The 16,874-nt window shown below is 32.6% G+C and overlaps 1 protein-coding gene across 4 annotated transcripts; it reads left to right on the top strand.

Moving 5' to 3' along the window:
* Positions 1-3,087: 3,087 nt before the first annotated feature.
* On the top strand, positions 3,088-16,554 carry LOC113724312 (probable inactive purple acid phosphatase 27). Of its 4 annotated transcripts, none has more exons than XM_072075792.1 (13): positions 3,088-3,765; positions 4,108-4,195; positions 7,264-7,530; positions 8,808-8,916; positions 9,461-9,575; positions 9,937-10,069; positions 10,172-10,359; positions 10,655-10,841; positions 10,954-11,021; positions 12,906-13,005; positions 13,110-13,298; positions 13,847-13,927; positions 15,898-16,554. In XM_072075792.1, the coding sequence occupies exons 1-13, from the start codon at positions 3,383-3,385 to the stop codon at positions 15,964-15,966; spliced, it is 1,977 nt and encodes a 658-aa protein (XP_071931893.1). In that variant the 5' UTR covers positions 3,088-3,382; the 3' UTR covers positions 15,967-16,554. The 4 variants fall into 4 exon arrangements, with proteins under 4 accessions (XP_071931893.1, XP_071931894.1, XP_027103022.1 ...); XM_072075793.1 differs by having other exon boundaries at positions 15,812-15,923; XM_027247221.2 differs by lacking the exon at positions 15,898-16,554 and adding an exon at positions 14,953-15,282.
* The last annotated feature ends 320 nt before the right edge of the window (positions 16,555-16,874 follow it).

Here is a 16,874-nt window from a genome sequence, read left to right as displayed (position 1 = left end):
GTACTTTCACTATTAAAATAAAAAATAAAATACATACATACATACATACATATAATCAAATGTGAGCCGGTACTATATGTTTGTTACCATTCTGACGTCTCGTGTAAAATCATTGCCATGGACAAGAATGAGAAGATTGTTTAATATGTTTAATTTGGCGTCAATATCATATTATTTTGCGTTGAACCCATATTAGGCCAACAATAGAAGAGCCTGGCCCACACAAAATTTTGACAACAAATACTTATTATTGGAAACTCAATAGCAATACAGGCGCAAAAATTTAATTGGATTCATATTTCATTTCATTTTAAAGCCCTAATTATTTTTAGATGAAACATAAGAGGCCATAGTGATTCAAACTTCAAATATTACAGATCAAAAATGAAAATTCAAAACTTTTGAAGAATCTCACTTTGATTTTTATTGTTAATTATTATGAATTTTTTGTCAATTATCCTAAATTTGGCTAAAATCATAAACTTTGGGGACTCAAATTGTTTTGACGAAACATTAAAAACTAATTTAGCATACAAACTAAATATTGGGCATTAAAACTGTACGTTTCCCCCTTTTTTTCCCTAAATTTTTGAATCTGCAGAAGGCATTTTTTAGAGTCAATTTAATCCCCAAAAACATCACTATGACAATTATTCAATTGCTGAAGTCAATAGCATCCAACTTATCCACAAAGAAAACTTCTATAAGGTGTATGAATTGTCTAATAATTTAGCATACAAACCTTACATTTTAATCCACCTCGCCTTAGGATAGAACAAGCTTTCTTCGAGAAATAGAGCAGATCTGGCAAATGGTGGGAGATGTGACGTGGGTTTCTCATTGTTTCCGAGAGGCTAATCGTGTGGCAGACATTCTGACTAACAAGGGTGTTTATAATCAACAACGTGCATGTACTGTCTATGAGTATATCCACAGTTATCCAAAACTAGCTAGGGGGGAATCCCGCCTGGATAGGCTAGGAATGTCAGCTGTTAGGAGGACATCAAGGGGGGAGGGGGGGGGGAGATTGACCGCTGATATTCAAGGATCATCCTTCAGATTGACTAGAAGAGTTGAAGTTGAAAAGGGAAGATTTAATCTTAGATTCAGATCTTAAATGCTTAAAATTTTCACTATGATGTAAATTTATTGTTGAATTGTGGGTTGCTGGCAGAAAGTTTCATCCCTTTATAAGGGAAACCTCTGCCGAAATTTTTATATAAAAAAAAAAAAGAACAAGCTAAAATTCCCCTTCTAACTAAGGCAATTATAACCAAACTTTACAGCCAAAGCTGATACCATTGGCTGATGATTCTTCATTACAATCTCATATGACCTTATAGATCAACAACTGACAGAAACCGCAATTCATCTATAGTTCTCTTGGCTGGAGACATAAATTCTCAAAAGTCATAATCCTCAATCATATCAGTACACATTGATTTATTAACTAACTAAAAGTCATAATCCTCAATCCTGTCAGTACTCAGTACACATTGATTTATTAACTAAGAAAAGAAAAATCTGCCACACATACAAGCAGGGGCTGAGCTATTCACACTTAAGTGTAGGCAACTGCCCCCCTAAACTTTTGAAAAATTACGCAACAAGATTGATATAAAATCAATTTTGTACCTTATTTTCAGTTTTGCATGTTATTTGCCTCCCTCCCCCCACCAATTTTATAGAATTTCTTTCCTTTACTACATTGTTCCCCCTCTAAATTTTAAAAAGTTCATTCTTTTGTCTACATTTCCTTTTTAAATTACATCGAATCGCATTCTTATTTAAAATTTTTGTAATAAATAATTCCTGTATAAGTATTGGATCTATTTTAGATCAAATATAGACGTTACTTCTTTGAGGAAAAACTAAAGATTCGACCCTTTTCAACTTAAATAATGTAGTCATCACAATAATTGAAGCCTAAGGCAATACATTACTCATAGGAAAAATGTTAGTATTTGCACTTCTATTTTTGTTAATCATACTCCTATTATCATTTTAATCATATAACTTTCATTTATTAGATTATATCCTAAACAAATAGTGGGAGTATAATAAAAAAAAATGAGTGCAAATGACATTACCCTAACTAATATTGACAATAAGTTTTTAATTCTACGAAAAAGCATTTTCGCATTGAATCCCTTGGCCATGGCTCCTGATTCCGCCACTGTATAGTCAGACAACAATTGCATTCACATACTCTGGTTACCAATTAAAACGTCAATATCAGTACTTAATACTTCAGTTACAAAACAAATTAGAAAATATGAAGTCAAGATCCGTAATACGTCATTGATTTAGAACAGTAAAGTTACATGATCATTTCCCCAGCCACAATTTTAGAAGTATCCTATGTATTTATGTGTACATAAAATTAATACATTCTCTACATCTACATGCTTAAATTTTGATAAAATATTTTAAAAGGAAGGATCGGAAACTCACCCCAAGGAAACTGAAGAAACGGAAGGCCGAGGAGTTGTCGGGAAAGAGGGCCATTGATACAGAGGTTTGGGCTCCAGAATTAAGACAAATGGCAGAACATTCCCGACACTTGTACAAAACCAATCGTTTCTCAATTGTTTTCCTTCTCAAAGGTCGATGGGCTTTTAGAGTCTGGGCCATGGGTAATTAACTTACATTTTGGGCTACACTTACAATTTTGGTTGCCCCAATAACATATACCCAACACCTAGAAATAGTTTTTTTTTTTTTTGGAAGGCATTATCTAAGGAGACAGTTATGAACACAATAGCTTCTTAACCAATAATCCACGCTGCCTAACCAAGGAGCTGTAGTGGAATATACCTGACTTTGAAATCATCCTCCGCCCAGTGCAAAATGGACTAAACAGCCTACCTTACAAGAACAGCTGTGTTTCTCCTTGTAATTATGCAGTGCTGGTGGCATTCCCAACAAGTTACTCTAAAGGAACTATAATATTCCCTGAAATATACTTCTTATATTGTAGACTTCCATATTTTCTTTTAATAATTACCATTCATGACGGAGTTAAATAAGGCAATACAATTGTATAAAGTTGAATCCTACACTAGTCTTATCCGGGGAAGATGTTTGGCAACTAATCCAATGAAATATTTTCTAAGATTTACAATTTAAAAGATTCATAAGTAATTAATGGAGAAAAGAGAAGGTGAGAAACTACTTAATTACACTGTCTTCAAATCGGATCCACTCCCACTTTTCCTTCACCAAAGTAGGCACCATAATGCACTTTAAACGACCCATTACCTTCCCCTTTCATTTTGTCAAAGCTATTGAACTCTCTTACCAAAATTCCACTTTTGACACATATGACCAATTACCAAAGGTGATTCACAATTTCACATGTATATAAATCTAGACCACGAACATGAGAAGCTGCCAACTACCAAGTACCATGTTATCTTCACCACCATCCCTTATGGAATCATCCCATTTCTTGAGACTTTTCTTAGCTTTCTCCATTATCTTTCTGGGATTTTCTTCATCATCATCTTCTTCTTCTTCACATTTGTCTTCAAGAGAACTTGGGGACATCACCTTCGAGTATCGAAACTACACTGCAATACATGAATTTCGGTTACTCAATCGAAAACGTAGCATTTTTTGTCCTGATCCAAACCCATATCTCCAAATCAACATTACATCAAATCCATTGCTTTCTGATGATGAATTTGTCACGGTTAATATCAGTGGAGTTTTGCTTCCCGCAGAGAGTGATTGGGTTGCTATGATCTCGCCTTCTCATGCTAAGTAAGGAAATTTTTTTTTTTTTTCAAATGATTTCAGAGTAGAAATACACTGGACTTAATCTTGCAATACTAATTCATGTGCACGCTGGTCTCGGAGTTCCAGTTCATAGTCATTAATCCATGAATGGTTTTGCCTTAACTTTCTTAGATGTTCTGATACCATTACTCAGGCTTGAATATTGTTTTGGGTTTTAGCACATCCAAAGACACTGGCATGAAGTTATTTTCCAAAATATGCATCTTACAGACAATGCATAGGATATATACAAATTGTTAATTATCGAATTCTTTGGCTTGGTTTGGCACTTATGTTCCTTTTGTGCCATGAACTTTGAACTTGCAGTATTTCGGCTTGTCCCTTCAATGCAATTCAATATGAGCAGACTGGCGATCTCAGTAAACTTCCACTTCTCTGCCATTACCCCGTGAAGGTAGGAGCTTTAGTTGCGGAATTTATTTATTTTTGCGAGATAAGAACAAGAATTTATTTTCTCTGCCACAATGATGGTCTCTAAAGTCTAAATTTGTGGCTCAACGAGTATTTAGCTATCAAAAGAACAAGATTAAAATTTAATAACATTACTGGCCCATAAATAGTGGCATTTGTCGATCTTAGAAAAATCATATGGCAATTTCTGTTCATGTTTCTATAGAAAACTCAGTAATCTTCAGTACGAAACATTAGTTACATTTAAGTAGTTGAGATTGTCTATCGTCCATATTGGGTATCATATTCTCGAGTGAAATTGACTATTGGATGGTGAAATAAGTATTTTTAACCCTTAGATTGCAACAATTTGAAAATTTTTAAAAATAGATAACTATCATTTTAAAGATATACAAATTGGGGGAATAGTTGTCTAATGACTCCATGGAAGTTTCTTAAGTAATTTCCTATAAGTTAGGATGCATGATGCTATAATAATGGTATAGCTCCGCCTGTATGTAAAAAAATCCCAGTGAATAGCAGAAGATATCACAAAATCTACATCAATGTCAATCAATACCCCTGCATTTGCTAGAAACAAATTTTTCATTTTATGTATTTATTTAAATACCCTTTTTCTGTTTAAGTTTCAACTTCTCATTTCCCCTTCTTTCTCACTCTAAAATTCAATAGACTAACTTCCTTCAACCCTAACAAATTTATACTACAGTTTTTAAATGGGTTTGTCCATTATGGCACCAAATAAAAAGTGGGCCCAGTATCATATTTTTGATAAAAAGATAAATATCTTTTGGAAAAAAATTCAACTCAGGGGTGGGTGATAATTTTATAGCCGATACATTTTCTTTTTTTTTTAATGTGCTTATTTGGTGTCGTTAGGCCATCAAATAGAAAAAGGCCCATGGATCCAAGGACCATGGGTAGGAACGGTTTTGTGCATTTTACACACCGCATAACTTTATTTGCAAACAGCGTAACTTTGTTTGTATAACGTGTAACTTTAAAACAAATTTTTGTGGGCTCCATATACGTTAAAAACGAGATACAAGAAGTGATCTGGACGGTACAATTTTTTAGGATCAAATCTTGGCAGTAAACAGCTTAGAAACGGTCCATCTGATGATCGCTCCTATCCCTCTTCCTAGATCCAATTCCTCTGTCAAGTTTCTTGCCGCATCGGATTTAACAACTATAGTAGAATGTACCAAAAGCATCAATTTATGCCACATTCAAGGATAATTAACATAGTTTAATAATGAGGGGAAGCGTTGAGTTGGATGATAAAGAAGAAAGAATTACAAATAGGCAGTTTTAGATTCAATACCTTCCACTTACAATAAAAAAAATTTAACAATCTTTTATTCAGTTACCGATAAGAAATTAATGGTCATGGACACCATTTACCTCTTAAGTAAGCCACTCCCCATTAATTTGTCCGTCCTAACCACTCATTTTCCAACGGGTGGCAGCACGCCATACGTATTGTCTGGACGTGATACAAATTGTGCCGTCTCTTAACTTTCGACATTTTGACTAAGACGCAAATTATAATTATGCTTTGGTACTAAGATTAGAATAATGGGACCATTCCTAATTGCAGTAGCTTTTCAAAAGGTGGATTAATTAGAATTAATAAAAGCTATTTTTGGGCAATTCTAGATGTAAGACTTTTATGCTCACGTTATATATACAGGAGTTAAAGGTGCAGTTAGTTACTTATGGGTTAGCAAAAATGATGCTAAAATGAATTAATAATATGAGCTTTTCAAATAAGATCAATTTTCTTAGTATTGCTTGCACACAAGGACAACGAAGAGTACCGTGATGGTTCTCTTGTTTTATCCTTCTCCAAAAAGATAAATTAAAAAAATAGTGATGGACGGGGACGGGGAATTTAAATTAGAAATCTCTATGTTCCAAAAGTCTCAACTTTTACCACTAGAAATCATTTATCTTGGTTAATAGCGAAACCACTTATCTTGTCTAACCTCTTACTATTAGTAAATTAAGAGCTTTTTTTTTTCTTGACACTTCCTACCTATCACTAGTTAATAATCTAAATACCCTTTGCATTCTGTAATCAACATTCACTTAAGTTATATAAACATTGTTCAATATTGACTAACATTATCCTAACTTATACAATTAGACAAAACAAAAAGCTGAAAAAAAAGAACTTTTTTTTTTGTCAGACCACCCGGTATTTGGAGCCACTGCTCTGACTAATTCGGATTTGGCCCGGGTTGCGCCCGCAGAGTCTGAATCTTGCTCGGAGGTAAAAAATAAAAATAAAAAAAAAAACTTTTCATGCAAAATGCCGTAACTTTTGGGTCGCGCAACAAAGTCTTCGGCGGAAACGGCGGAAAGGTTCCTATACCTATTTGCACGACACCGCTTCTCGGATTCATTTCAGGGAAATTATTTTGAATGTCGTTATTGAACTGTATTATGGCCTGATTGGATACTATTGTTTCATGATTTCATCTTATAGGATTCCAATTGCTTTAAAGATAATTAGAGATAGATAAAAACTAAATCTTGTTTTGTTTTTATGGAATTCCATTTACTAAATAATGTTCAGAGACAATTAGAGATAGATAAAAAAAAATAAATCTTGTTTTTATTTTTAATCATATTTGACTCCTTTTCTGCTCCTTTATTTTTTCTTCAATTGCCTTTATTGCCAGCTTGAATTAATGTGAACTCAATTGGTCCTGACTACTATTTTAAACCAGCAATAATAATTGTTCTTTATGTCCTATAATCCTTATTAAGCACCTAGGAATTATTTATCCCCCACATTTACACCACGAATTAGAGAGCAAGATTTACCAAGAACATGGAGAAATCAAATGTTATATTTTCAACGACAGATAAAATAAAAGAACACAACTTATATTTTTATGTAACAGGGCATTTCAGCTTTCTCTTTTTATAAGTTGTACCCTAATTTTCAATTTAATTTTATCTAAAGCAACACTAAATTCAAGAAAAAAAAAACAAAGAGAAACGAATGAAATTTTTAATATTTTTTTTTGCCATAATTTGCAGGCACAATATGCAAGCAAAGATCCAGATTATTTGAGTTGCAAGAAAAAGACATGCCAAAAGTACGTGGCTGGGAAGTGCAGAGTTAGCACCTGTGCTGCCACTTTATCATTTCATGTTATTAACATCAGAACAGACATAAAATTCGTTTTCTATGGTGGCGGATTTGAGACTCCTTGCATTCTAAAAATATCTGATTCTGCTACCTTTGCCAACCCCCAAAAGCCTCTTTATGGACACCTCTCCAGCACTGATTCAACTGGAAAATCTGTAAGTAAATTACTCTTGCATTTTAGGCTTTTTTTTTTGTCCCATTAATGCAGATTCATTTTGAGGCTTTTATCCCATTATTCTACAATATAAACAGTTTTAATAAAATATTTATTTGAGTTTATTATCCCATTAGTTCATAGTAGAGGTGTCAAAATGGGTGACTTGGGCGGGTTTGGGTTGGGTAAAATGGGTAATGGGTATAAGTGAGTCAACTCATTTATACCCATTTAATTAGATGGATATAAATGGGTAAGTCAAAAAATGAATTGGGTAACCCAATTACCCATTTATAACCCATTTATTTTAAATTTTTGTAAACTCATTTAAATTCATTTTTGCAAACTAAGTTATCAATTTATACCACTCTTTGTACCCATCATTAGTTTTAAATATTTACTTATAATGTTCAATAAACTTAATTACCAATTTTTTTTTCATATATACTCTATGTCACAAAATTACCTATTATTTAATAATTGAATATATAAAAATTTGAACTAAGTACTATAAAAATTAATATAAAAACTTAATCCAAAAATTTTGAACCCCTAACATTTTTTTCATATATAAATTTAAAATTTCATTTTAGAAAGATAAGAAAATAGGCTAAAATTTATCATAAATTGGTAATGTTGAAAAACGAGCAAGTTAACAAACTAAGAGGAAATAAAATAATAAGATAAAATCAACAAATAATAATAATAATAATGAAACAAAAGTAGTTAACATCATGACAAAATGAAAAATTTGAAAAAAAAAATGGGTGGGGAAAAAGAAGAGACTTGGGGGGAAGAGAATTCTAAATAGGTTAATTGGGTTTGATGTGTTACCCAATAATACTCATTTATTAAATGGGTATTATTGGGTAACCCATTTATACCCATATACAAAAATTTAAGATACCCATATTTATCTATTCATAGACGGGTATATGTAAATTTAGTTAAGTGGGTTAATTTGCTACCTCTAGTTCGTAGTATGATTAATTTGAATCAAAGATTGTCATGAACTAGGATTTATACATCATAAAAGGTAAAGCGTTCAAAATGAAAGTGTAGTGATAAAATCGGTTTGTAAGCCTAAGACTTGCAATCATGCCTAGTCGAGAATAAAATTCTAATGGTGCAAACTCACAATTTGTAAACAATATTAAAGGTGTAACACCAACTCCCTTTAAAAAAAAAAAAAAAAAAGTTGTTGCAAGCATCTTTTACCTCATTATTTGTCCAAAGGACAAGTAACATAATTTTGGGCTTTTCTTTTTCTAATTATAGATGAGAGTAACGTGGGTAAGTGGGGATAAACAACCACAGAAAGTTCAATATGGAGATGGGCAATCCCAAACATCTCAAGTGACTACATTTACTCAAGACAACATGTGCAGTAAGTGACATGTTTCCTATGCCTTCTTTTACTTCATTCCGAATTTAAAGTTGTACCCAAATAAAAAGATCTTCAAATGAAAACTACTAAACATTTGCAAGATGAATCCATTCAATAGTTTCATCATGATCACTGTCTTGTATGGCCAATTTCATTTGGAGATGTGCAAAAATTCGAACTTTTTAGAAATTCTTTTCAATAACAATACCAGCTTTCAGAGTGTGGATGATATGGTTTCATGTATTGACTGCAATTTTTGTTCAAAATAGTTTAGCATATAAGTTTTTCAATTTTTTTCTCAACCCTTCGCTGCAAATTAAACTGATATATAACCTTAATTGGGACAAGTGAAAAATTGGATGAGCACAATATCAGAGATCCCATAACTAGAACATAAGAAATCTCTCCTCAACATTAATATTGGTATACATGCAGTTCTTGTAACATTAATATTCCTTGGAAATAATTTTAGTATTGATTGAAAACGAAAATAATGCTAAGATACAATCTTTAATTTTTTTTAAAAATTTGGTCTATTTCATAGGTTGGGCTGTGAAAAGTCCAGCTAGCGATTTCGGCTGGCATGACCCAGGCTACATTCATTCAGCAGTGATGACTCGACTTAAACCTTCAACCCAATTCTCTTACAGATATGGCAGGTAATAAACTAACTGATTCAACTAGCAAAATCCTTCATTTAAGATGGATTTTTTCAAAAAGAGTAGAGAAGTTAAAAAAAAAAATGTCTGATCTGATGAATTTATTAGCTAATCCCTCCCCGGAATTAGAATAAACCATTACTCGGAACACAGATGATTTATCTTTACTTAGAGATGGACTTCACATATTTTACACTAACCCTCCTAAATTATTTATTTTAACTCTGTACGTGTGAGATAGATTTGGTAGAAATTGGATGAAATATTATAATTTCCTAAAAACTGATCTTCTATGCTTGATTTTTAGCTGCCTTAATTGTTATATGTATTGATGCACCATTAAAACTTTTCTATCTTGTAGTGATTCAGCAGGTTGGAGTGATAAAATCACATTCAGAACACCACCTGCTGGTGGATCAGATGAGGTTAAGATTGTTGCATTTGGAGATATGGGCAAGGCCCCTCGTGATCCTTCAGTCGAACACTATATTCAGGTAAATAAAAAGATACATAGCATTTCAACTGGCTTCAAGAATCTGACTAGAATTCATGACCTTTTTGGTTGATTGAGGAGTTGGTTTTTGTTACATATGCAGCCGGGATCAATATCAGTAATTGAAGCCATAGCTAATGAAGTATCTAGCGGAAATATAGATTCTATATTTCACATTGGAGACATAAGTTATGCCACTGGATTTCTAGTAGAATGGGATTACTTCCTTCACCTTATTAACCCTGTGGCTTCTACTGTGTCGTACATGACAGCAATTGGGAACCATGAGAGGTAGGTTCACTTTCTTGAATAGCTATGTGCTTAATCTTTCACATGCAGGATTTTCTTTTTGATTATGGCCTTGTTCTTGTTGCTTTAGATTTTTGCAAAATCTAATTAGGGAATTTTTTTATTATTAAAAAAATCTATAATTTTAATAAAAAAAGTACAATAGAAATTTTTTTAAAAAAAATAATTATCCAGAATCAGAACTTGCAGTGGGTTAAAATAATCAGTCGAGAATAAACTAAAATGTAGCTAGCCCATTAGAATTTCTTCCATATATATTAATAATAAATATTTTCAGGGATTATGTGAGCTCAGGATCAGTCTATATTACTCCAGACTCTGGTGGAGAATGCGGAGTGCCTTATGAAACTTACTTTCCAATGCCAACAGCAGCAAAAGACAAGCCTTGGTATTCTATAGAACAAGGAAGTATTCATTTTACCATTATCTCAACCGAACATGATTGGACAAAAAATTCTGAGCAAGTAAATCTCTTCTTAAGCTGCATGTGCAATATTCGCTTTTTCTTTTAATAATATTCTTTGATCATTCTATCAAATTCCAACTGAAATGCAATATCTTCTATATTAATAACAGTACAATTGGATGAATAAAGACATGGCTGCAGTCGATCGATCTAAAACTCCTTGGCTAGTCTTTACTGGGTAAGTTTTGTCTTTGCTACTCAGTGAAAGAATTATGTGGTTCTCTAAATTGGTTTATAAACTAATATTTTAAAATGATATATGGGCTACAAAATTACATTTGAAATAAGTTAAAAAAGGTTTTTCATTTTAACTTATTGGTGAATATTTTTTTTTTTTTGCTTAAAAAACTAGAAAAAGAGTAGGTAAAACATTTATAGCTTTTAACCCCACTGAAAATTTTTTCTGGCTCCGCCACTTTTGCTACTCCATTTTTGTTAAGTTGAACTCATGTTATGAATTTGCAGTGCTAAAAATTGATGATTAAATACTTCGTCTGCGCTCTTACGTTGCATCTTGGCCTTTCTAGCATCATCAACTTATGATTGATTGTTTACCATAGTTTATACTACAACCAAGCATATCAAGGATAAACATGGCAAATTAAGCTTTTATTTTGTAAAACTCGGAATAGCCTAATATACAATTTTTTTTATGAAAAACAATTTTTTTATAGTAGAAAAAGAGTGAGATTTAAGTAGAGGTGGCAATATGGATAAATGGTTCATAATTGGTTTTGATTTAATGGATGGTGGATAAAATTTATCCAATCCATTTAGATCCATTTAATAAATGGATCTAAATGGATGGATCTAAATGGATTAAATAAAAACCAATTATCCATTTATAATCCATTTAAATATTTTTGTTACTTTTTTTTTGTATTACCATTTCTTGTAAATTCAAGCCACAAAATACCACGGATGTAAATTCAAGCAAAATGAACCTTCATTTCACTAAAAAAACTATCTGAAAATATTATTATTATTATTTTTTTTTATTTTTATTATTATATATGTATATATATATATATATATTACATATTACAGAGTAGCCATATATTGCAAACTAGCCCAAACAATAGAAGTCCTGCATAGACCGTACGTAGGGTATCTACAAATTCGGCATCCATGGAATTTAATTATGGCCCATATTATCTTCTACTTTTAGCCTTGACTGCATTTAAATTTATCTCAAATTCGGCATTTCCCTCTCAATTAATTAAGTCCAAGAACAGATACCAGTTTTCTGTTGTACTTTAAAAAATAAGAGAGATCTTAGAACAAGTAAAAGTTCATAGATATATGATTCAAGTGGATTAATTAACCGATTTGTAAACTTATTAATGTGTTTGTTACCAAAAAGAAAATGATCAAATTTACCCCTCCTAATTCAAAATCCTCTCATGGTCTGATGTTGACCCACTTTCTTAGCAAATGAATTAGATTTCACTAAGTGAAGAATTAAAATAAACTAGTAACTCACCTTATTCAAAAATGCATTTAAATGAATAACTATATTTTTCTTGTTCTAGTTACTAGTTCATGTAAGCAAAATTTTCACACCCCAATTGCAATTTTAGGATGGCTCCTTTTTTAGTCATTTCCTTTCCCTCTCTTTTATTTGGTTTTTAAGTAAATAGATATATATGGTTTTAGTGGATAATCCATATAAATCCATTTAATTTAATGGTTTTACTTTGATCAACCATTTAAAACCAATACTATAAATGGATAATCCATTATCCATTTAATTATGGATTATATGGATGGATAAATGGATTTCAATCCAAATTGCCGCTTCTAGATTTAAGATACGGGCAGAAAAACCATGGAAATTTGAATCAAAGACCTCTAATATCTGGTATCTCAATCTTACCTTCTAAATCAAGGCTTCCTTGACACAACATTATAAATATGTCAATTAGCAAAAAGTGTTTGTGGAAAGACCAATACCGTGTACGTGTACTTTATCTTACCAAGGCCACCTAGATTATGTTTATTTAGCGCATTTGTTTTTCCGTGTATTCCAAATTAGTAATGAAATTAAAATTGCAAATTGCAGACACAGGCCTATGTACTCCTCCAATGGTGGCTCAGTCATTATTCCAAGTGTGGATAAAAAATTTGTGCAAGCTGTGGAGCCCTTGCTATTAGCAAACAAGGTAAGTAACTGACGAAAGTTAAACAACCATTTACTACTTGATAGTTATTTACTTCAGACTTTGTACTAATACCGATCAATCAACCTGGAATGCTCTTTTTCTAGGTCGACCTAGCTCTCTTTGGTCATGTTCATAATTACGAGAGAACATGTGCAGTATACCGGAGAGATTGCAAAGCAATGCCTAAGAAAGATAAAAATGGGATTGATATTTATGACAATTCCAATTACAGTGCACCAGTTCATGCTGTTATTGGAATGGCTGGATTTACCCTCGACAAATCTCCAAGTAATGTAAGCATATTGAACCTTTCTCAATTTTAAATTCCTCCCCCATCCCCGTGCTTGACTCGTAAGAAACGCCTATTTTAAATGGATTTGGGACAGGAACAGTTACTCGTATCAATTCAGTGTTAGGATAATTAGATTTTAGAACATCTGTTGTCAAAAATCAGCAGCGTATGAAGTTACTTTTTCAACAATTAATCTATATGAACCTCACAAACTTTTTTTAATACAATTATGATTTGTACAAATCCCTATTCCAATTGTATTAAAAACCAGTCCAACCATTTTGAATCACAGTTCCAATCTGTAGACTGTATGGAAGCCAAAGACAAGCTGTTTTCAATTTATACGTGGCTATGATAGTCAGAAATTTTTTGGGATTTTAAATGTACTCGAGGTTTTTCCAAACAATTCTTGTCAAACGTGATTATCTAAGCACTGATGTTGAAGAATCTCATTCGATTATTACCATGGAATTATAGTTTTGAGTGTCCCTTTACGTTCAATGGAATTAAGATGAAGCAATTTTAATACACTTGTCTCGTGATCAACAGGCCGATAGCTGGAGTTTAGTTCGGGTCTCGGAGTTTGGGTACGTGAGGGTCCATGCAACAAAGAAAGAACTGAATTTTGAGGTAAGGTTGCAGATTTGTTTGGATATTGATCTTATTTGCAAAAATTTGTTTACGTGTATCATAAACACGTTTTTTAACTATTTTTTTATGTTTTAAATCACACTTCTATTTTATATATATATTATAACATAAAAGTACTATAGTGTTATTTCGAATAATTTTTTCAGAAAACCCCTTATCCAAACATGGATGAGATCCATATTGGCTATAGTGTTAGGATAAATAATTTTCTCCATAACCCAAAAGGTCAAAACCCATAACCCAATTGGATTTGTTTGGATATTAATCTTATTTGCAAAAATATTTTTATTTGTATCATAAACAAATTTATCAACTATTTTTTTATATTCTTAATCACATTTTTACTTCATATATATTACATCATAAAAAGTACTACAGTATTATTTTGAACGATTGTTTCAAATAATCGCTTGTCCAAACATCTCCAATATATGAAACACCCTTTACGAAAAACGTGTTTGAGAAGTTTGATAAAAAGCAACGATAAGTAGGATACCAGGGCAGGAACAGCTGTGTATGATTGTTGTACTTCGTCTATAATTAATTGAGTATACATTTAAAAATGTGATTGTATTTATGCATTGAATTGGCGTGGATGAATAAAATTTATGAAAATAAGGCTGTATAACCGAAAATCATGTTATGTAAAAAGTATAAACAACCAGATAATTGTACAAAATTTCCAACTGTATTTGCCCTTGTCCCTGATAAGTAGTGTTATTTGAAAGACTAATAATTATTTAAGTTCACACCTGTTATGTTGCATTTTCCTTGAGCATTGAGTACTGCTGTACTAGAAAAATTAAACTCGTTGATTAATGCCCCCATAATCCTGAAAAATAGGGCTCTATGGTAATCGTGCACATTCAAATATTTGACTATTTGTATTCATCTAATTTTCATTGCTTAATTATACATTTTCACTCCATAATTCTCACAGTTAAGTTGGTGCAGGAGACTGTTAGATGAAGTTGTCTCACTTTTTTTTCCATTCAATTTTACAGTTTGTAAATTCAAGTACGAAAAAGGTTGAAGATAGCTTCAGAATCATCAAAGCATAAGGATTACCGAGAAAATATATATATGTATACACATAGGAAGCACAAGTATATCTTTAGCAAAATTGCATATTTTGTCCTTGCTCCTTGATAGAAATCCTTTATGAGGACAATCCATATAAATATATAGGGAGAGAAACATATATGAGCTGCAAAGCATAGCAAAGCATATTCCCCATAACTTTTTCTCAACCGGATTGAAAGCAAGTTATGTATAGGAAGATGATCCAAGTTGAACTTAATTCATTAAATAAAATGAAGATTCGCATTGATTTATTGATTTTTCATTACCTAAATTCATCCTATACACTAAATTATATGAGTCCAAGTTTCAGCACTAACCTTGACAGAAAAGAAAAAGGAAATTGTCATAGTGTCAGCCACTAAAAAGTTCTAATTACTTATTCCTCATCATCATTGATCATTCTGATAAGATTGCACTATCATCAGTGTTAAAACCACTAGCTTCCACTCGAGCAACAAGTTAGACATGCAAACATTACCAATAATAATCCTATTAAAAATAAATAAATGCAACAGTAAAATTAAAGAAAATATCTTAATGAAAAAACTGAATTAAGTAGTATCGATACAAAGAAGGAATTCCTGAATCCGAGAGTTATCGTTCTATATCAAACACTGCCATTAGGACTCGCTCTCGAGTCGCACGAAGGAGCTTGACACACAAACCACAAGACACAGCTACAATTCATCCACGGATTTTGTAGGATCAATATTTGTAATGGAATTGCTGCACCCAACTATACACATAATATTGATTATACCTTCTTAACTTATCCTGTAGCTGTGCAATCGTGGGCGTTTAGTTTCTTAAACTAGAAAATTCAACTACAATCGACTGATCAGATTACATCTTGGCTTCCCAACCAGCTTTTGCGACTATCAAGCAAAGAGATGGAATTGGTGAGTGTTATTCTTTGGAATTTATGGAATAATTGAAATGGAGCAATCTTTGATGGGCCCTACCAAGATCCTCTTAGCTTGGTCTCCCTGTCCATAACATTCCTAAATCAATTCCATGAAGCAAATTCCAAAGATAAGTGCAATACGCCTACCTCTCTTCAGTCAAGGTTATCAATAGGTCATTGGATATGACCCAAAGCAGGTTTTGTTAAGGCAAACTTTGATGGAGCTGTGTTTATGGATGATAAATCATCAGGGTTGGTGTTATTATCCAGGATGATAAAGGAAGTTTCATTGCTGGCCTCTCCAAGAAAATTCTTGGGATATTGGAACCAAATGTGGTTGAATCATATGCGGCCAAACATGCTACCCAATTACTACAATCTTTGAGTTTCAATAAGATTGTTTTGGAAGGAGATTCACAAAAAGTCATCAAAATGCTAGAGTGTTTGGAATCTGACGATTCATCATGTGGCTTATTGATTGATGATACCATTGTCTTATGTCAAGATTTCATGTGTTGGGAAGTTTCATGGAGGCTCACAAATGACTTGCCTTGATACTAATTGATATGATATAGAAGCGTGATAAAATAGATGGAGGCTCACAAATGACTTGCTCTAATACTACCTGATGTGATATAGAAGTGTGTGTGCGCATGTGAAACTCGATTGAATTCGATTAAACTCGACAAGTTTTCGAACTTTACATATTAAATTCGAGTTCGACTTGTCAAGTAGGTGGACCTGCTTAAACTCGAGCTCGAACTCACATTGTTTTGACCGAACAATCTCGCGAGTTACTCAATTAAGTTTGACTTGTTTGTACCCCTAGTGTCAAATGTAATAGTTCGCAGTTGGACAAGTTGCTTCAACAGTAGAGTGCTATATGAAGCAAGCAACATGGCGTGATGTAGCAGTAGCAAGCTTGCAATGAACATTACA

This window comes from Coffea arabica, chromosome 2c (genome assembly GCF_036785885.1).
Source record: "Coffea arabica cultivar ET-39 chromosome 2c, Coffea Arabica ET-39 HiFi, whole genome shotgun sequence".
In the NCBI taxonomy this organism is placed as follows: domain Eukaryota; kingdom Viridiplantae; phylum Streptophyta; class Magnoliopsida; order Gentianales; family Rubiaceae; genus Coffea; species Coffea arabica.
Note: the sequence above shows the minus strand (reverse complement) of the source record. Positions and strands in the feature narration are given on the sequence as shown.

Bases quoted from the DNA above. Each gene is read 5' to 3' on its own strand.
- LOC113724312 (XM_072075792.1), top strand. From the start codon at position 3,383: ATGAGAAGCTGCCAACTACCAAGTACCATGTTATCTTCACCACCATCC. The intron at 4,196-7,263 runs GTAGGAGCTTTA...CATAATTTGCAG, and splicing joins TCTGCCATTACCCCGTGAAG to GCACAATATGCAAGCAAAGA. The intron at 13,006-13,109 runs GTAAGTAACTGA...CTCTTTTTCTAG, and splicing joins CCTTGCTATTAGCAAACAAG to GTCGACCTAGCTCTCTTTGG.